The sequence below is a fragment of the Pantherophis guttatus genome, chromosome 3, assembly GCF_059756535.1.
Source record: "Pantherophis guttatus breed Tessera chromosome 3, ASM5975653v1, whole genome shotgun sequence".
In the NCBI taxonomy this organism is placed as follows: Eukaryota; Metazoa; Chordata; class Lepidosauria; order Squamata; family Colubridae; genus Pantherophis; species Pantherophis guttatus.
This window is the reverse complement of record NC_142065.1, coordinates 174,937,071-174,958,871: the sequence shown is the minus strand read 5'-3', so window position 1 is coordinate 174,958,871 and position 21,801 is coordinate 174,937,071. Positions and strand designations below refer to the sequence as shown.

General features: G+C 39.6%; 1 protein-coding gene across 2 annotated transcripts in view; it reads right to left on the bottom strand.

The window, feature by feature from the left end:
• LOC148114918 (DGAT1/2-independent enzyme synthesizing storage lipids-like) overlaps positions 1-14,637 on the bottom strand; it is a 36,635-nt gene extending 21,998 nt beyond the window's left edge. Inside the window, exons 1-4 of one of the 2 annotated variants that reach the window (XM_087890569.1) lie at positions 14,565-14,637; positions 4,605-4,942; positions 1,085-1,249; positions 139-332 (exon numbers count right to left, since the gene is read on the bottom strand). In XM_087890569.1, the coding sequence (XP_087746695.1) occupies positions 139-332; positions 1,085-1,249; positions 4,605-4,896 (651 nt within the window). In that variant the 5' untranslated portion in view covers positions 4,897-4,942; positions 14,565-14,637. The remainder of the gene's footprint in view (positions 1-138; positions 333-1,084; positions 1,250-4,604; positions 4,943-14,564) is intronic. The other variant, XM_087890571.1, reaches the window with a different exon arrangement.
• Positions 14,638-21,801: the final 7,164 nt, after the last annotated feature.

Here is a 21,801-nt window from a genome sequence, read left to right as displayed (position 1 = left end):
CCTGGCCAATCTGATTTGTAGTTGTATGCATCCTCCTGTGCATCAGCAAATAGCTTAAAAATAAATAGATGATATTTATAAATGCATATTCCACTTTAAAAGACCACTAGGAAAAAGATATGAAGACAAATGGCTTACCACTTTGGCATCTATAGCTATGTGAGCAAATCCTTTACGTTTTCTCCATATTACTTTATACTGGCGATTTCCATAGTTTTGCTCTCGTTTGCCTCCTGGTGCAACTCCAAGTAAGTGCCCTTGTTTCAGAACGTTTATACACCTTTCTCTTGTAAAACAATCACAGCGATAAATGGAAAGGAATAGTTTTAATCCTGCAAAAGCAGACCTAAGAAATCATTCTGTTCTTGCTTGTAAAAGAAAACAGAATACATATATTTCCATCATGACATAACATCATCTGTCTGGAACCTGCACTGCATATCAGACATTAATACAATTGAGCGAGTCCAGAGATATTTCATGAGAAGAGTCTTCCACTCCTCACAACAGAATACTTATGCCACCAGGCTTAGACAACTTAGAACTACGTCGCCTTCAGTCTGACCTAAGTGTAGTACACAAAATTATCTGCTGCAATGTCCTACCTGTCAATGACTACTTCAGCTTCAACCACAGTGATACACAAGCACACAATAGATACAAACTTAAGGTAAAGCGCTCCAAACTCAATTGCAGAAAATACAACTTCAGCAACAGAGTGATCAATGCCTGGAATGCACTACCTGACTCTATTGTTACATCCCCAAACCCCCATAACTTTAACCTTAGACTGTCTACTGTTGACCTTGACCCATTCCTAAGAGGTCTGTAAAGGGCGTGCATAAGTGCACCAACATGATTACCGTACCTGTCCTAATGTCCCCATTTATTTGTATCCATTTCCCGTATTCATAATCATGTTTATACTTATATCTGTTACCTTATACATCCTTGACAAATAAATAAATAAAAAATAAAAAACTCAAAACAAGACTTTGAAGAAGAAAAATTGGACTTCACAGGTTAGTGAATCAATTTTATTAACCTTCCCCCTAAAAAAACCCTAAACATAGTAATTTTTTACCTGGTAAAAGCGAGAGAACATGGTCTACCACAGAATAGGAGATTCTCCCAGTGAGTCTATACAACCTAATTACAAAAGAGTGATAGTCAATTGGAAAGGCTCCATGATAAAATACAAGAATTGCTGGTCCTTCGGGTAAATTTTCTAGTCCAGAAATCTCATAACCTGTTAATGGGAAAACAATGAAATGGCTTCAGTTTTTTTCCAGAAGAGTTTCCTCTAGAAGATCACATAGAAAAATGGGATATTTTTCTTATCAAGCTAAACATTTTAAATCAAATATGCTTTTTGGAACTATCACATTGATCCTCAAAATAAAAAAATGAAAAATGAAAAAAATTAGAATCTTCTGAGAAATCAGTGTTACTGCTTTGTGATCCCACACATTCAGTATAGTTTCCTATAAATTACTTAGATTCATGTTACTTAGTGACATCAATCCTTTCCCACAAATATCTATGTCTTCAGAGATTTTGTCCATTTTATAACCTCATTTTTAAAAAGACAGTTTTGGTATTTTGTTGACACTTTCCAAAATTCTTACAAACATATAGAATGTATGAGCTTCAGATAGCTTCTTCCAGCTTTATCCAAAGATCTAGTTAATGGTAATGATTAACAGCCTAAGTACAATTTGGGAAAAACAAATTTAAATTAAAACAGCACATTTGGAGTTTAATATTAAGGCACAGGAAAAATTGCACATGGTAGAGGCAAGGATTAGCAGAAATATTGCTGATCTTAATTTGTTTACTGCCAGACTTCTAGTTATTGGGCTTTGCATATGAAATAAAATTCAAATTATTTTAATGGTCAAAAAGGCTAGAACTACAGATTGCTAGGTTGGATGTCTATTTTGTGCCAGGCCAAAACCAGGACAAATTATGTCTTAGCATAAAATGTAAAGCTGATGTGCTTCTAAGTAACTGAAACCTTAGAACAAAAGATATTACAGGTAGTTGTCTTCTTTTGACTATAATAGGAGAAGCCATATGACAGATTCACTCAATGACTGCTCTCCAAGTTGCAGTCATTAAACAGAGCACTGGAGAGAAGGCCAGGGATTTTTGGGGTTGCTACGCCGATGATGAGAGGCACATGCCTTCCCCTACACAAGGGAGATCAAGGCCTATTCTCTGTCCCAAATGTTCTCCCAGGGAGAACATTTGCTAGTGTTTTTGCTATATATAAGGTCTTGTTCCTCCAGTGTGCTGAGCAATTTCCTCTTTGATTTTTTTTTACTTTTCCTAATATTTTCCTAAGATATATTGTTTTTTATTTTTCTAATTCTGAATTTTTAGGAATATAATGATATGAAGATGTATATACCCAAATATTTCTGGTATTTATGATTAGTTTTATAGTACACATAAGGTTTATCTTATTATTATTTTAAAATTATGCACGTATGAGATTAAAGATGAAACAGGCACATAAGCAGTGTGCACAAAAAGCCAGGAATCAGGTCTTCTAGATTATGGAACCATAGAATCATAGAGCTAGAAGAGACCTTGGAGGTCCTCTACTCCAACCCCCTTGCCAAAGCATGAAACTTATAACATCTCAGTCAAATGGTTGACCTGTTTATTATTGAAAATTTCAGGAAGTAGATAAGAAGGAACTAAGTCTTTAAGGAAACAAGTGCAAAAATGTCACCAGAACCAGACAAAAGAAGTTGGGCCTGAGCACATGGAAAACCCTTGTTGGCCCATTTATGCTTCGCTGGCTCGGGTTGGCTAGGTCCCCTCTTCAGCTTGTGGCTAGATGATAGACTTGCTCTGCACACCCTTGCCAAATGTCCTTTTTTGTCGCAGCGTCTGCAGAAGGCGTCTCTGAACTTGCAGGTCTACTGTTGGTGTGACCCTCCGCAGCTCGCACAGTCCTCTCGACACTCTCTCCGCTCACGTCTATGCTTTTCTGTTTGGAAGACGTCTTCATCAGACTCTTCTCCGCTGTCAGTCTGGGTTGCTTCACTGTGCATTGGAGCTGACTTGTGCGCCGTCTGTGATGGTGCTGGTCGTTGCAGGGTCTCCGCAGCCGTAGTGGAGGATTAGTGTGCTCTTGCTTCGTCAAAAGCAATGTTTAGGGTCAGGTTTGACCTGGCCAGGAGTCTTCTCTGTAGGGGAAGATCTCTAACGCCGCAGATTAGTTGCTCTAGGAACATGTCATTGAGGTCTCGGTACTTGCAGTGCGTGGCACCTTGTGCAGGGTGGCCATGTAAGCGCTGATTGGCTCTCCTTCTCGTTGCAGCCATTGCTGGAACTTGTATCTCTGGATGAATTTGGAGGGTACCGGGGCGTAGTGTGCCTTTAGGAAGGCTTGTAAGGCCTGCCATGGTACCGACTGAACCGGGATCGGCTCAGATAGTGACTCAGTGAAGTCTTCATGTCGAAGACTTCGGGGCCACAGTGGCTCAGGAAGAGAGGTCTTTTTCTTTTGTCGGAGAGGTTCTGTAGGTCGCTGGCCTCCAGAAAACACTCAAACCGAGCCATGTACGACCCCCATTTCTCTATGGCGGTGCAAAGGCAGACATCCTGGTCATCTTGCTTGGCACTGAGCTTGTCCGCCTGGCTGGATTCGTCGTTGTCAGCTCTTCAGCTTGCTTCTTGTTCACCTCAATCACATCCTCATCGCCAATGTTAAATTGGGCGAATGAGAAGCCAGAAGCAAGGTCTTCAGTAACAACAGCTCTTTAATTCACAGTGTGAATCCAGCAAAGCATACAGTAAAACAGCTCCCTTTATATACTTCTCTGACCAGGGAGTTAGCCAATCACCAACGTGCTATTGTTCTTTTAAACTTCCCGCCAAAACTATATACATTACACCCAACAGCTATTAGACTTGAAAATGAACATGGCAAGAATAGCTGCCAGTCCTGAGAAGCAACAAACCGAACACTTTGGGGGATAAAAGGGGTCATAAGTAAGGCCTGTGCACTCTTTGAGTTAACTTTCTATCTATAATTGGTAGCTTCCATCCCTCTGATTAATACCTGGCAGGCTAGCTGAGAAGGATGTGGCAAATGTCTGCGTGCATGTGAGAAAATGAAAATCTACATTGCAAAACCAATAAAGTTTTTGTCTTACTTTAAATTCTTCAGGTCTCTGCAAATTCCGAAGAACCAGTTATAACTCAGTGTTCAGTTAAAAATGATTTGAGCTTGGCTATTGACCTGGGCTGTGAGTGTGTGTGTGTGAGTGACCATAAGCAAACTTGATATTGTGTGGAGTACTGCAATTATTCTCTTAAATTGAGGTTAAGGCAGCTCCTTCATTCAGTTCTGCAACCTCAGAGATTAAGGGAGTTTCTTGACTAATTGCAGAAGCATTTTTTAAAAAGCGAATTCTATATAAATTGGCAGTATGCCGCCTGTTTTCCCTTTATTTTCTACTACATTCTGATGAGGTTCCAAGATACAAATGACTGCAGATAAGGATTGGCCCCAGGAATGATGTCTATGAGGGAAAATATATTCCTTATCTCTGCCTTAAAGAATTAATGAAAAACATCCTACTTACTGTGCAGTATCTTTCCAAACAAATCTGTCACCAGTGCGTATATTTTCCTTGGCATATCCCATTGTTTGCTACTGGTATCTTCTGGCAAATTACCAATTTTTTTCCACACATGAAGTACTAGACCATAGGCATAAAACCAGGAAAATGCAAAAATAAGTGGATAGTATAATAGTATCAGTATCGCTAACACTGTTATGGGATATACCATAAAGCCTGCACATTCTTCCAAAATGTAAGTTGACCATATGGAATATTCTTTTCCAGGGATATAGAATATATTTTCTGCAATCATGTTTAAACTCAGACTACATGAATAAAAGTCCAAAAGTGCTTTCTTCCTGGAAAGAAAAAGTACAAACAAGCTTTAATATAATTACTATTTGCAATATTGAGCTTTCGACAGCAGAATATCAGAATGGCACTGAATACCTTGTAATGATACTTTCAAATAGCCTTATGGAGAAGGCCTTCCTGGGCTGTGAGATGGTAAAACAAATCAAATCTTCGTACAATCAATCAAACTATTGATACATTTAATGAAATATTACTGGTATAGTTAGAGGCTCAGGCTAAACTTGTTTTTTTTTTTTTTAACCAACCAAGAAAGAAAAGGTTTGAATGGCCAGCCAAAGGTGCACCCCCCCTCCTTTATTTTTATTAGAAAGGGATCAATACTAGACTGCTTGCAAGAAACCCTCCTTCTGTTCCCTTCTGCTAGAACTTGTTTCATTATGATAGGCATCTCCAAGGCAGAATGGGATGAGAGCTGGGATGGTAGTTTTGTTTGAGAACACTAATTTTCATTTGGCAAGTTAGCTTCAATTAATAGAAAACAAATAGTAAAACAGGTTTGTATCTGAGGACATTAATCTTCAGTTGGCAAGTGAGCTTCAAGACTTTCATCACCATAAATTCCAAAATACTCTTCTTGTAGTTCTTCTGCAGCTAAAATATCAGGGATGTTGCACAGCAAACCAGTCTCCCAGAGCGTATAAAAACATTGTGCTACTCAGTGGTGGCATTCAATATTTTTAACAACTGGTTCTGTGGGCGTGGCTTAGTTGGGGGTGTGGCTTGGTGGTCATGTGACCGTGTGGGTGTGGCTAGCTGGTCATGTGACCGTGTGGGTGTGGCTATGTGCATAGGGATTACTCAGAGGGCTGAAAAAAGTCATTTCTGACTGGTCCTCGCACTTATGACCATCCTCACATTTATGCCCATTGCGGCATTCTTAACAACCGTGTCAGTCATTTCACCACTACTTCTCTTCACCATGGTGACAAGATAGGGTGTAAAACGTAAAATGTGAGGACAGTCGTAAGTTCAAGGACTGGTCAAAAGTGCGAGGGCCAGTCAAAAATAATTTTTTCAGTCTTCTGACTAGTCCATATGCACATAGGGACTATTCAGAGGGCTGAAAAAAGTCATTTCTGACTGGTCCTCACATTTTTTACCGGTCCTCGCACTTATGACCTTCCTCACATTTATGCCCGTTGCGGCATTCTTAACAACTGTGTCAGTCATTTCACCACTACTTGTCTTCACCACAGTGACAAGATAGGGTGCAAAACATAAAATGTGAGTACAGTCGTAAGTGCGAGGACTGGTCAAAAGTGCGAGGACCGGTCAAAAATAACTTTTTCAGCCCTCTGAGTAATCCATATGCACAAAAGGATACAGCAATAGAGAGGGATGAAGGAAGGAGAAGAGAGATGGAAGAAAGAAGGAGAGACAGGGAAGGAAGAGAAGGGAGGAAGGGAAGGGAAATTAGAGTAAGAGTGAGGGTAAGAGTGGGAGGAAGAGAGGAGGAGAAGAAGAGGGGGGGGGAAGACAAAATAAGAAGGAAAGAAAAGAGAGAGGTGGTAGGTTTGAGGAGAAAGATTGCTGTACAGTAAAAAAGATGAAATGGAAGAAAGGCAACCCCAAACAAATATAAATATATTAAGATAAAGAATGAATTGTTAAACTTTAAAGAATAAAAGAGAATAAATATGAATATGTATTTATGTGTTTTTACTTGGCTGTACACCGCCCTGAGTCCCTAGGGAGAAGGGCGGTATATAAATTTGAAGTAAATAAATAAATAAATAAAAATAAATAAATAAATAAATAAATAAATAAATAAATAAATAAATAAATAAATAGCAGTAATTAGAAACACACATACAAACATACAATGTATTTTCTTTGAACAGAGTATTTGGCCAGTTCACAAATTTAAACAGTGTTTAGTCATTTCAATTAAATTTACAATTTCTATATTTCCTTTTTGCCATATTTATTCCTTATCTTTTTTTTTTAAAGAAAACAATATTACCCTTCATCCTCATCTCTAATCTTAATCAAATTCAATTTTCCCTTCTATTCTATATTATACCCCTTCTCATTGTCATCTATTTTTATATCCATCCTCACATTGGTTAATTATGTAATATTATAGTTGTTTAATATAAATTCAACATTTTAATATAAATCAATTAGTTATATAACTATCTTTTTTGTATATTAATCAATATGAACATGAATATTCCAATTATTTCTATGCAATCCAATTTCTTACAAATCAATTAATTATATTTACCAATAATAATAAACCAAATAATTTCCCCTATATATTCCTCCAAACCACAACTTAACCATTTCTGCTTTCAACACAATATACAATTAATAGTATCTCAATTATTACAATTCCCTATTTAAATAGAGCTTTTTTTCTTTTGTGTTTTAAAATCTTGAACTCTCCTCTTTTTCCCTAAAGAGGAACTACCTCTTTAGGGAAAACTACCTTTCCACTAAAGGTAGTTTGCACCTACCTTTTTTGGTGAGGAAAAAGAAAAGAAATCCGCCTGCCTAATTTTCCAACGTTGCAGCAACAGTAAAGCAGGCTTTTACTTTCAGTTTCATTTTTCAGCATAGATAGGGAAAAAAAAATCTGCACTCTTTGCAAGCAAGCAGCAGAGCCCTGAGCAAAACAGCTGAGAGCAAATCAGCTGAGAGTCGGGAGGCTGATAGAATCAAGGGGCTAATTAGCCTATGCTGAAGCTCCGCGGGCCAATAAAATTACAAAAAAACACCGAACCGTTTGTTAAATTGCTGGTTCGCCCGCCCCTCACCCACCACTATTTATTGGCAATAAATAGTGGTGCGGAGGGGCGGGGAAAGGGGCGGGGTGAGCCAGCAATTTAATAAAGGGTTCGGCCGAACCCCCTAGAATCGGCAGAATCCCACTACTGGTGCTACTCTAACTTAACAAGTGTTTCACTCCCACTTAATACAGCTTTTTGAAAAAGAAACTGGTTATACATCTAAACGTTCTATAGCTTCTGAGTATTGGAGTTCGAGGGAAAAAAGTAATGTGTCTGGAATCAGCCAGCACAGATGCTAAAGCAGCTGTATAAGTGTGGTGTTGCAATATTTTCAGGATCAGACTCAATAATATTAGTAAGAGTTAAAGGTTTAAATATATTTCCTTTTATTTACAATAGGCATTCTATATTCACTGAATATTCACAGATAGAAGCAAGGAAAAGGGTGTAGGTGGCTCCTTATATATACAATGGGTGGAGCTATAAGTAGGAGTGGTGAATTATGAATACATTAAGAAGTGAAGAATAAGTTAACCCCTGATACCCCGTTCATATATTATTTACACATTAGAGAATAAGGCATTTACATCTGACAAATCCCCCTCTAAATGCCGATTCGTTATACAACACCAATTACACTCAGATTCAGGACAATACAATACATACAACTTAGAAGTTAAATATTTGTGTTGCTTAGAAGGTAAAGGCTTTGTCAATATGTCTGCTAATTGTTCTGAAGTATCACAATGCACTGCTTTAATAAATCCATCCTGAGATAATTGTCTCACATGTTTAAATTTTATATCTATATGTCTGGACCTTTGTCCAATGGCATCAGATCTAGATATTTCAATGGCTGCTTTATTGTCTTCATGCATAACAAAAGGCAAAGCAGGTTTTTTCCAAACATCTGAAATTAAATCATTAAACCATACAAGGTTATTTGCAGCTTTGGATAAACAAACATATTCCGCTTCTGTCGTTGAAGTGGCCACTAGTTCTTGTTTACCAGTGTACCAGTAAACTGGACAGTCATTTAAGAGAAATATATAACCAGATGTACTTTTTCTACATGAGGTGTCTCCAGCCCAGTCCGCATCTGCGTAACATGTAAGCTTTGGTTCTTTATTGTCTTTAGGTTCTAATATTAGGCAAAAGTCTAGTGTACTTTTCAGATATCTTAAAATTCTTTTAACAGCTTCCCAGTGATACATTGTTGGTTTGCTGACATGTCTGGATAATAAATTGAGTGGTAAGGCGATATCTGGTCTAGTCCAATTAGATATATAAAGAAGTGAACCTATGATTGATCTATAAAATGTGTTATCCTTGAATTCGGGGGAAGATTCATCAGTATTTCTTAGAAAATCAGTTTGCATAGGAGTATCACAAGGTTTGGCATTGTTTAAATTGCATTTATTTAAAAGTTCTACAATCTTATCTCTCTGAGTAAGTTTGAATCCCCTTCTAGTCTTATTAATTTGGACACCAAGATATTTGTTTACTTTACCTAGAGATTTTAACGAGAAATGTTCATTTAGTTTAGTTACAAAAGTTTCTCTTCTCTCTTTATGTTTTCCTATGTATAAAATGTCATCCACATAAATCAGTACAAATTCAATGTAATCATCATCCTTTTTGACAAAAAAGCAGTTATCAGCAGTAGTAGCGTTGAATTCCATGGTTTTAAGTACTTTCACTAAACAATCATACCATCGTTTACCAGATTGTTTTAACCCGTATAAACTCTTGTTTAACAACCAAATTTCATTTTTGTTTGTGTATTGACTGTGAGGTGCTCTTACGTATATTTCCTTATCTAGTTTAGCGTGTAGATACGCAGTCTGTATGTCGTATTGAAATACATCAAGGTTGAGTGCTGATGCTACCACTAGAGCTGTTTTGACACTCTCTGTTCTTACTGTGGGGGAATACGTGTCAGTATAGTCCTCCGGATATTTCTGTGCATAACCTTGTGCAACTAGTCTAGCTTTGTATAGAGTATTGCCTCCCTCTAAGTTTTTAATTTTATATATCCACCTGGTACCAATAATTGTTTTATCCTTAGGTGCAATTGCAGGTGTAAATACATTTAATCCTTGTAAACTTTCCATCTCTTTTTTCATCGCTAATTCCCATTTTTCTTTTTCTTCACGAGGGAGTTTTAACACTTCCTCATATGTATTGGGTGTTATTGGCTCACCATCCATATGCATTATGTAATCCTTGTATTTATTTGGCATTTGATTTCTGGTGTTTCTAATGGTTTTTTCAGGTTTACTATCGTTATCATGCAAATATCTTGCTTCCTTTTTTGTTAACGTGTCTGTCTTAATTTTGTGTTGGCTATTTGTCCAAATTTTGGTTTTGTTCTTATTTTTGTTGATATTTTGCTTTTCTATGATCCCTTCTTCATGAGATTTTGTACCTTTATATTTATTTGGAAATATTTCATTAAGATGTAATTTAGACCAGTTAGCCTGTTCATGGAACACAGCTGTTCTGGAGACTATAAATTTGTTATTGTTATCAATGAATCTGTACCCTTTAGTACCGGTTTCATATCCCATAAATCTGAGTCTTCTGGATACGTTTTCTCCCTTTCTTCTTAATTGTTTAGGTATGTGTACGTCTGCAGTGACTCCAAATATATGCATGTGTGCTAATTTTGATTTTCTATTATACATCACTTCATATGGTGTCTTATTTACAATGCTGGACCATGTTCTATTTTGTGTGTAATTTGAATAATGTAAGGCTTCTGACCAGAATTGTTTGCTTAAGCCAGCATCTTCCAATGTGCATCTAATCATGGTTTGTAATGTGGAATTTTTCCTCTCTGCAATCCCGTTCTGGAACGCAGAAAATGGACTAGATGTGTAATGTAACATTCCTTTGTCTTTTAACCATTGGGAGAATTCTTTAGACATGAATTCGCATCCCCTATCTGTCATAATTTGTTTTATTTTGATGTTATGTTGTGTTTCTATGCGTTTGTAAAATTCTTTAAATTTTTGAAATGTTTCATCTTTGTGTTTTAATGTATAAACAAACCCATAGCGGCTATAATCGTCCACTATTGTCAGGAAGTAACGTTTTCTATAAGTGATTGATGGAGTTAATGGACCAACTAAGTCCATGTGTACTAAATCAAAAATTTTGTTAGTTGATCTAGTAGATTTTCTTGGCCTGGGGCTAGTTTTTAGTTTTGTAGATTTACATACTGAGCATTCCAAATAGTTTTCACAATTTTTTATTTTAACACCTTCTGCGTGTTCAGTCATTTTTTGTACTACAGGAAAACTGGCATGTCCTAACTTCCTATGTAAGATGTGAGCACACTCATCATGAATTGGCTTACCTATTTTTGGTTTTTTTTCATTGTGTGCATCTTTGTGATCATGAGATGTTTTACAGTCATCATTGTCACTATTGCTAACATTTTCATCATCTACTTCAATACAATCTTCCATATTTGAGTCAATGTTATGCAACCATTTTTCCTTTGTTATTAGATAAGGTAGGCCTCCTTTAATCATCACTGTGCCTATATTTATTTTATTCTTCTCCAAAATCGCTTTTCCTTTTGAAAAAACAATGTTAATGTCAGAATCTCTACTTAGTTTTATAGCACTTAGTATGTTATGAGGTATCTCAGGTATTAGCAATACCCCCTCTATTTTTCCTAGACCAGGCAAGGTTACATTCCCTCTACCTAATACTTGCACCTTTTCTTGGTTAGCTACCTTTATTACAAATTTATCTTCTGCAAATGAAGATAATATATTTTTGTTATTAGTGGTGTGATTAGTTGCTCCAGAATCAATAAGCCAATTATTGTTCTCATTTTGCTGTATGTTAGTGTTGTCTTGTTTATTTAGCCCGTTCAGTGAGCCAGATTTTCTATCCTTTGAATTATCTCTGCCCCCTCTATTCTCTTTGTAATTTGGTGGGCTCCTATATCTATGTCTATCTATGGAAGACTGTCTATAATTGTATTTGTTTCTATATTCTGACCTATGCCTTTCTCTTGAAATTTTGGGACAGTCTCTTCTATTGTGTTCCCTGGATCCACAATTGTGGCATTTAAATGTTTCATTATATTTTTCTTGGAAAGCTACTTTCCTATATGGTTTGTGTTCTGTGTGATTGCTAGAACGATTCCTTCTTGAATTGTCTTCTGCTATCAATTTATTGGATAGACTTTCTATGGATAAATATCCTAGATTGATAGTGTCTAAATGTGACATAAAATTGTCCCATGATGAATCAAGTGAGTTGATAATAACACTTTTCATTGTTTGGTCTGAAATCACCTCCCCCCTCAAATGCAGCTCAGCTCTTATTTTGTTTAAATATATTAAATGCTCACTTATGGAAACCCCTGGTTTTACCCTAGATGAAAAGAAATCTTTAGACATCCTTGTGGTGGTAGCTACACTGTCACTGTGAAACAAATTAAACATGCATTGAATGATTTCTGAAACAGTCAGATTTGGCTTAATGCTATGATACATTGCAGGAGACACACTAGATATTATTAAGAAAAATGCTCTATGGTGTAAACAATCTATTTTTAGAGTCCAAGGTCTTTTGGGGGGACTAGTGATAAAAAATAATAAGTTTTCCTTCATAAAGACAACCTGGAGCTGTTGATACCATTCTTGCAAATTAACGCCATCAACCCTTAGCTTTGGGAAGTCACTGGGTAAATTTCTGACATTATTGTGTCCATTACTTACAACCTGAGGTAGTCCGTGGTCTCGCAAGTGTAGAAAATTGCAAAACGGCATGGGGATGCTCGCAACGAGTCTGCATGGTCTCCTCGCCAGTTCATGTCTTCCCGGACCGTCTGCGTAGTTTTGCGCATGCGCGTTGTCCATTTCTTCTTTGGAGTCGTCGTGGAAGGTTCTCCCCATTGTGGCTCGCTCGTTCTGCTCCTCTTCAGATGAATCGGTCTCTGGTTCGATTTTGGGAGTCTTGATGACGGCGGCTGCTCTTCCTCTTCCCCTGAGGGCTTTGGTGCTTGCTTCGGTCTGTGGCGTAGGGCGGTACCGGCAGGGCTCTCTGGGTTCGGGTGTAGGCGTTCTCGTAGTCAGGATGGGAGCGGGCAGGTCTTGAGGCATCGGCTTGCTCGCTCGCTTCTTCGGTAGCTGTTTGTTAATTTTTAGTTTTGGCCCAAATGCAGCAAAAAGCGTTTTCATTGCTGATTTTATTTGGGAGTTTGTTGAATCATCTTCACTTTCTGATTCTGATTCTTCTGAGGAGTTTGAATCTTCTTTTTCATTTTCGTTGTTTGATAACGTTTTTCGCGCCAGAAATTTTGAATTGAGCATTTTGATTGGCTCTGCTTCGCTCACCCTGGAGGCCTGTTGAAACCAAGATGGCTGCCATTCAAAATTTCGCGCGGGATCACTGTTTTTCTTCTTCGTAATGACTTTCTCTGCAGTCATATCACTCACTATTTTTGGGTCTTTAGACTTTTCATTAGTGATGTTTTTCTCTCTCGCTGCTCCGCTGTTCTTCAGCATATCTTGGAGTTTCGCGATGAGGCTTTCATCATTCTTCTGGCTCTTTAATAGTTTTAATATCTCTGACCTGAGTTCGTTATTCTCTATTTCGATTTCCTTCTGGTCATCAATTTCATCTATTATTTCTTCGTCTTCAGTGGTGTATTCTTCGGATTCTCTCGAAATTGCGTTTGTGGATTCGTTGATTATTTCTTGTTCTGTTTCCATTTCTTTGCTGTAGGCCCTGGTGTTGGGCCTATCTTTCTTAGACATTTTTAAGTTTTTTATTGAGTCAATTAACCATCCTCTGCTACCAGCTTGTTGCAATATTTTCAGGATCAGACTCAATAATATTAGTAAGAGTTAAAGGTTTAAATATATTTCCTTTTATTTACAATAGGCATTCTATATTCACTGAATATTCACAGATAGAAGCAAGGAAAAGGGTGTAGGTGGCTCCTTATATATACAATGGGTGGAGCTATAAGTAGGAGTGGTGAATTATGAATACATTAAGAAGTGAAGAATAAGTTAACCCCTGATACCCCGTTCATATATTATTTACACATTAGAGAATAAGGCATTTACATCTGACATGTGGAAAAAGGCATCACTCCCTTAACTGTTCAGCAAGAAATGCTTCACGCATGCTTCACTTAAGGATTTCCTTATACCACTATACAGTAATGCAGAACAAGATAAAGAAATATATTGTCTCGCAATCTATCACTCTTTCACAATCTATTAATAAGAAAACTCTGATTTACTGACAGAATGAATAATAAATTCATTATTCAGAATAATAAATATAAATTATCCAAATAATAATAATAATAAATAAATATTTCCTGTCTTTGTTTTCTGTAACCTAACCTGCTCAAAGAACTTCTAGCAGAACAAGAGAGATAGAAGCAACAGCATAACACTGTTCCATGCACACTCTGATAGTTGGTATCCCTATTAGCCTTTCTTCTTGGGTTTGTTCATAGATGGAACGATATAGCAGCAATATTTCAGATTCTACTGATATTTGAGAAGCAACCTCAGAATGACCACAAAGTTTTGGAATAATATTCAGCTTTCTGCAAAACGATTCTAACACGCCATTTAGTCACTTAGAAGAGGTGATGAGAATAGGCGATTCAGCTGAATTTCCTTCAGAATGAAACAGTAGTTTATACATTAACAACCCCAACTTTTCTGCAATGAAAATATTACACTGAGGTCAGTATCAAAACATTAAAAGAAAAGTTGTACATTTATAAACAATCCAAACATTATTGATTAAAAATAGAAGGGACTCACACACCCCTCCCAGTATTGAAAAAAAGACAATGAATTTCACCTGCATACACAGTCATTACCTCTTTCAAACAGCTTGCTTGGAGGATTAATTTTGCTCTGATGAAATATGGTTTTAAATGAACAAATGTTACACTCTCCTCCCTCAGAGGGTGGAGTGAGAACAAACTGAATTCAAATACCTAGAATTAACTATTCTTTTAGCCAATGCCAACTAACATTCATCTTTAAGTAAAGAACAAGCAGCTTAAGAAATGAGAACTAAGTCTGCCTGTGTTCTTATGGTGCCTGTGTTTAATCAACCTCAGATGACTCCTGATTTGTTATTCTGCTGAGGCTGACATTCTACTTGGATCAGCATGAACAGATTCACCTGAGTCTGAGTCCTGGGCCATGATACCATTTGGCCCTATGATCTAATCCAGGCGTCTGCAACCTTAAACACTCAAAGAGCCATTTGGACCTGTTTCCCACAGAAAAGAAAACCCCGGGAACCACAAAACCCTTCCTGTGCCTGACTATTTCTTGAGAGGCCACAAAACTAGCATATGTAGTTGAATTAAACATTCTGTTTCCTTATGAAACTTTTCTTTTCTTGGATTTATCCATGGTTGGCTTACTGGGGGTTGACAACCTCAATAAATTGCATGCTGGAAGGTGTCACACATTGGCGGTTGTGACACATATTTTGAGTGACAGGGAGCCGCAGCAGAGGGATGAAAGAGCCATATGTGGCTCCAGAGCTGCAGGTTGCTGACCCTGATGTAATCTAATCTAATGCAGAAAGGCATTTTCTGGGAATATCAGTTTTCGATATTCCACAATGGATGGGGTGATTATTTTCTGTTGTGACATCTATCCTTTGGAATTTCATTCTCCCTGAAGGCTGGAGCAGGCTTCTCCAGCACTGCACATGAGAAAATATATGCAGTGTCTGTCATTCAAGAATGGTTGGATAGAATAGAATACCAGAGTTGGAAGGGACCTTGGAGACCTTCTAGTCCAACCCCCTGCTTAGGCAGGAAACCCTACACCACTTCAGACAAATGATTATCCAACATCTTCTTAAAAACTTCCCATGTTGGAGCATTTACAACTTCTGCAGGCAAATTGTTCCACTGATTAATTGTTCTAACCGTCAAGAAATTTCTCAATTTTTATTGCAAATTGGAATTACAAATCAGGCAGGGTGGCAGACAGTGATGGGTTGCTCCCGGTTCACACTGGTTCACAAGAACCGGTAGTAAAAAATGTTAGTAGTTCGAAGAACCGGTAATAACATTGGTTGGCCACGCCCCCGAACTGGTCCGCTTACCCCGCCCACCTCATCAGAGGCTTTTTTTTTACTTTTAAAAGCATTTTTTTCTACAACCTCTTCTGCCATAAAGTGCTTTTAAAAGTAAAATAAAAAAGCCTCTGATGATCATGCGGCTCAGCTGGAATCGTCAGAGGCTTCTAAAAGCATTTTTTTCTGCAACTTCTTAAGGTTGTAGAAAAAATGCTTTTAAAAGTAAAAAAAAAAAAAGTTGACCATGCCCACCCAGTCACATTACCCCATCACCAAGTCACACCCACAAAATAAACCACGCCCACAGAACCGGTAGTAAAAATTTTTAGAACCCACCCCTGATTTGGTGATAGTGTTCAGGGGCACTGCGGATTTCATTTTGATGATCAATGTTTCTGATTCTCTCTTTTACTATTGATTTGGCCTTCTCCATGGTCAATTGGCCTAAATATTCATGAAATAGGCCAAGACTGCAAAGTTAGCTGCAGAAACAGCAGTCCCAATGAAATTGGTAATTCTACAGCAATAGCAGAGGCATCAGGCCTGTAAAATCAGTCATGATTTTAAGTCCTGAAATTAGAATCCTAGTCCAGGCCTCCTCCTCCTCCTCCTCCTCCTCCTCCTCCTCCTCCTCCTCCTCCTCCTCCTCCTCCTCCTCCTCCTCCTTCTCCTTCTCCCAGGATCTGGAGCCAGGTGAGAAAGAAAAGTGGGCCTTCCCTCCCCTCCCCTAGGCTCTTTGGAGGCAGGAAACAGCCTTTTTCCCTACTCCTGGTGGGCCCAGAAGGCCCAAAAATCAGGTGGCTGTCATGTGCATGTGTGCCAGAGCTGAGCTGAGCTGTCGTGCCCACTGATATGGTTCGTGTGCCACCTGTGGCACGTGTGCCATAGATTTTCCATCATGGTTCTAGGCATTCTGTTGCATTTCTGGACATGTCTTGGTCTAGGATGCTCACAGTTGAAACTATTGTAAAGCGTATCCATGTGTTATATCTGTCGTCAGTGCTGACAGGGCATAAAATGAGAGCAAACACCACTACCATCTAGCACTGATGAAATTACTTAGTTGGGCATGAAACATCCGCAAGAAATCAATCAAGCTCAGAGAGCATCAAGGACCCTCATACTTACCCTATCTAAATCACACTTGCTTACAAGAATAAACTCAGGGCTCATAAAGTACATATGTTAGTACAAGGGTTTAAGAGAAAATTTCTGGAAAGAAAAGGAATCCAGCTTAAAAGTCCAATCTCTTACAAAGTCTATTACATTCTACTTTCTAACATTTCAAATATTGTACAACTCTATCCTTCCACATGGATAGAGAAAATGCCCTCAATCCTATGAACAAGAATATGTTAACTTTGAGACTAGGACAGGAACTCTTATGCTCATAGCAAAAATCCATTAGCCTAAGAAGAACTTCAGAGAATTCAGGGCAAATGATCTTCTACAGTTGCAACCAGTTTTTCTTGCTAGGCATGTTGGTTTGCTTCCTTCCCTCCTAAGGTTGGCTGTCAGCCATTTAGCTCAGCTTGATTGCTGGTGAATACATAGTTCTCATAAGTGCAATTGCAGCTATCACGACTCCTGTAGTCTTACTAAGACCAGAAGCAAGGATACAATTTCCAAATCCACTACGTAGGTTGCAAATCATACTTTCTATTCCATTGAACCTGATCATCTAGGAACCTTTTTCCTAAATGCGTTTTCAAAATGAAACAACAAAATCAATTTCATAACCTTATCTCCGCAGGCGTACTTAGAAATGATTCTACTAGATTTAGTACCCATAATATTGTCTAAGATTCCAGTTTTATTAGAATTATGTAATAAATTCAATACAAAATATACAAAATCACATAGCAGCAGATTCTTGAAATCCACCTGCCACTTCTTTTTCCTATCCTACATAAAATTATTGATACAAAACTCATTTTCCTTTTGAAGGATATGGTAGATCACTAAACATTTTATAGAGAAAAAGTGTGTTTCAGCAGATACAGTTATTTTGCATATTGGAGTCCAGTATGTGTTTATCACTATGAGAGAGAGCTTTCTAAAGAGAATTAAATAAGCAAACAAAACTCTTCAGCTAATGGCAAAAAAACATTTCACAGAAAAGTCTAAATTTCCTTATCTGGGATGTACACCTTGGTGATACCAATAACCTCCTGACATAAGTGATTGAAAAAGCAATATCAGAATCTGAATTATATAAAAGTTTCAAGGCATTACTAGTTTGAAACCTTTCCATCTTCATTTTAAAGAGCTCAGATAAAGATTCCTTTCATTTCCCATGCATATCCAGTGCCATTTGTCTTTGTTCCCTTCTTGGTCAGAAAGGAAAAAAAGATGAAAATTAGACTACTAATGAAGCACATAGAATATGGCAATATATTCACCAATTCAGAGTTCACAGCCTTATGGCAATGGGTTAGGAATGAGGTTACAGAACGTAAGGCAGCGTTGGGCTTCCGTGATTGTGGCCTGAACCACAAATTATCTTTCATTACAGGTAGCCCTCAACTTACGATCACAATTGAGCCCCAAATTTATGTTGCTGTGAGTAAAAACTCACATTTTTAAAGTGAGTTTTGCCCCGTTTTATGACATTTCTTGCCACAGTTGTTAAGTAAATCACTGCAGTGATTAAGTTATAACACTGTTGTTAAATGCATCTGGCTTCCCCATTGACTTTGCTTGTCAGAAGTTCTCAAAAGGTGATCAAGTGACTCTGGGACATTCCAACCATCATAAATATGATTCAATTGCCATTTTGATGAGTCAATTGAATTTTGATCCCATAACCACCCACGGGATGATGATGCAATGGTCATAAGTGTGAAAAATGGTCATAAGTCACTTTTTTCAGTGCCGTTGTAACTTTGAACGGTCATTTAACTATTGTAAGTTGAGGACTACCTATATTCTGGTAACTGTGACTGGCATCTTCAGAGCCAAGTTGGTCTGTTCTGTCATCTAATTCAGTCCCTGCTCAGTTGCCTGTGGTTTGTTCCCCAACATTGCCCAACAGATGCTGAATATGAAAGCCTATACCAGCATAGGTTACATAATGTTGGAAAAAGAATATGTGTATTTCGGCACTGATTTCTCAGTAAATATATTCAGATGTGGCCTTACTATTGCTTTGATCTTTGATCTATTAGGAAATCTTTAATGGGGAGATTGTTTATTTGATAGGATGAAATATTCATGTGTTCTAGTTCCACATTTAGAAATGATCACTTTTATTCCCAGGCAAAGAATTTCATCATAGAAATATTCATTGTGCAATACTAATGATAAGTCTGAATGATGGACATTTTTCTTCCTAACCCTAACCAGGGGTCAGCAATCCGTGGGTCTGGAGCCGCATGTGGCTCTTTCACCCCCCTGCTGTGGCTCCTTGTCACTCAAAATATGTGTCACAACTGCTGGCATGCAATTTATTGAGCTTTTTGACCCCTTGGATAAATCCAAGAAAAGAACAGTTTCAGAAAGCAGAATGTTTAATGGTACATGGCAAATTCATTTGCTTTCACTGCTGATAAGACTGGTTTACCAGTATGCTTAATATGTGGTGAGAAATTGGATATATGCCATATTATCTTTAATTTTAAATGTCAAAAGGGGTTTGTGGGTCCCGATGTTTTCTTTTCTGTGGGAAATCGGTTCAAATGACTCTTTGAGTGTTTAATGTTGCCAACCCCTGCCCTAACTGTAACTATTGCTTACAGATTTTAGAAGCTGCATGAAAGGGAACCAGAAGAGGTTAATATGTAAAAAAAATAACTAATCGGAGAAGAATTAGCCTCAGGCTGGGAAAACCTTAATTTCTTATGTCTTCAGACTTTCCAGTATTTATTTATTTATTAATTAAATTTCTATACCGCCCTTCTCCAAAAAGGACTCAGGGCAGTGCACAGCCAAAGTAAAAACAGAGCATACAAAATTTAAAAATAATATTAAAATAATTAAATATTCTGGCCGTAAATTAAAACAACCCAATTTAAAATCAATTTAAAATTAAACTCACGCCAGCCCAGCTAGTTGAAATAAATAGGTTTTCAGGGCCCGACGAAAAAACCGGAGGTCTGTTATTGTACGTAACTCTGGGGGAAGGTTGTTCCAGAGGGTGGGCGCCATCACAGAGAAGGCTCTCCCCCTGGGGGTCGTCAGCCGACATTGTCTGGCGGACGGCACCCTGAGGAGGCCCACTCTGTGCAAGCGTACTGGCCGGTGGGAGGCTATTGGTGGCAGAAGGCGGTCTCGTAAGTATCCCGGCCCTAAGCCATGGAGCGCTTTAAAGGTGGTCACCAACACCTTGAAGCGCACCCAGAAGACCACCGGGACCCAGTGCAGCTCGCGCAGGAGAGGTGTCACATGGGAGCGCCTCGTCGCCCCCATAATCCCCCGTGCAGCCGCATTCTGGACCAGCTGGAGCCTCCGGGTGCACCCCAGGGGGAGCCCCATGTACAGAGTGTTGCAGTAGTCCAGGCGGGAAGTGACTAGGGCCTGAGTGACTGTGCGTAGAGAATCCTGATCTAGAAAGGGATGCAACTGGCGTATCAGGCGAACCTGATAAAAAGCCCCCCTGGCCACGGCCATCAAATGGTCTTCTAAAGACAGCCGTGCGTCCAGGAGGACACCCAAGTTACGAGCCCTCTCCGTGGGGGCGAGTGATTCGCCCCCAATAGCCAGCGATGGCATCAGCTGGCTATATCGGGACGCTGGAAGCCACAGCCACTCGGTCTTGGAGGGTTGAGTCGGAGCCTGTTTCTCCCTATCCAGACCCGCACGGCCTCCAGGCACTGGGACATCACTTCAAGGGCATCGTTGGGGTGGCCTGGGGTGGAGATGTACAGCTGGGTGTCATCAGCGTACTGATGGAACTCCACCCCGAAGACACAGATGATCTCACCCAGCGGCTTTACATAAATGTTGAACAGAAGGGGCGAGAGGACCGACCCTTGTGGCACCCCACAAGCAAGGTGCCTCGGGGTCGACCGCTGCCCCCTGTCAACACAGATTGCGACCGGTCAGAGAGGTAGGAGGAGAAGCACCGCAGAACGGTGCCCCCTACCCCCAACCCCGCCAACCGGTGCAACATGATACCATGGTCGATGGTATCAAAAGCCGCTGAGAGGTCTAACAGGACCAGGATAGAGGAGCAACCCCTATCCCGACCCCTCCAGAGATCATCCACCAACACGACCAATGCCGTTTCCGTGCTGTGCCCAGGCCGGAAGCCAGACTGGAGCGGGTCTAGATAGACAGCTTCATCCAGGTACCGGGGAAGCTATTGCGCCACCACACTCTCAACAACCTTCGCCAAGAAGGGAAGGTTGGAGACTGGACGATAGTTAGCCAAAACAGCCGGATCCAGAGAGGGCTTCTTGAGGAGGGGCCTCACAACCGCTTCTTTCAAAGCAGCCGGCAGGACCCCCTCACTCAAAGAAGCGTTAACAATCTTCTGGAGCCAGCCTCGTGTCTCCTCCCGGGAAGCCAGTACCAACCAGGAGGGACACGGGTCCAATAAACATGTGGTCGCGTTCAGCCATCCCAAGACCCTGTCCATGTCCTCAGGAGCCACAGGATCGAACCGCCCCCAGATAACACTCTCAAGACCTGCCTCAGTCATCCCGTCTGGACATACCCAGTCAGAGGCCAGCCCTTCCCAAATCTGAGCGATTTTGTCATACAGATACTGCACAAACTCCTCAGCTCAGCCCTGCAAGGGGTCATCCCACGCTTCCAGATGGAGGAGGGAGCGGGTCACCCTAAACAGGGCGGCCGGGCGATTATCTGATGACGCGATAAGAGCGGCAAAATAGCTAGATTTCGCCGGTTTTATCGCCACTAGGTAGGTCTTAATATGAGACCTCACCAGTGTTCGGTCGGATTCGGAGCGGCTGGTCCTCCAACTACTCTCCAGGCGTCTTTTCTGGTGCTTCATCTCCCTGAGCTCCTCGGAGAACCAAGGAGCTAGGTGAGTTCGGTGCCGGGTCAGA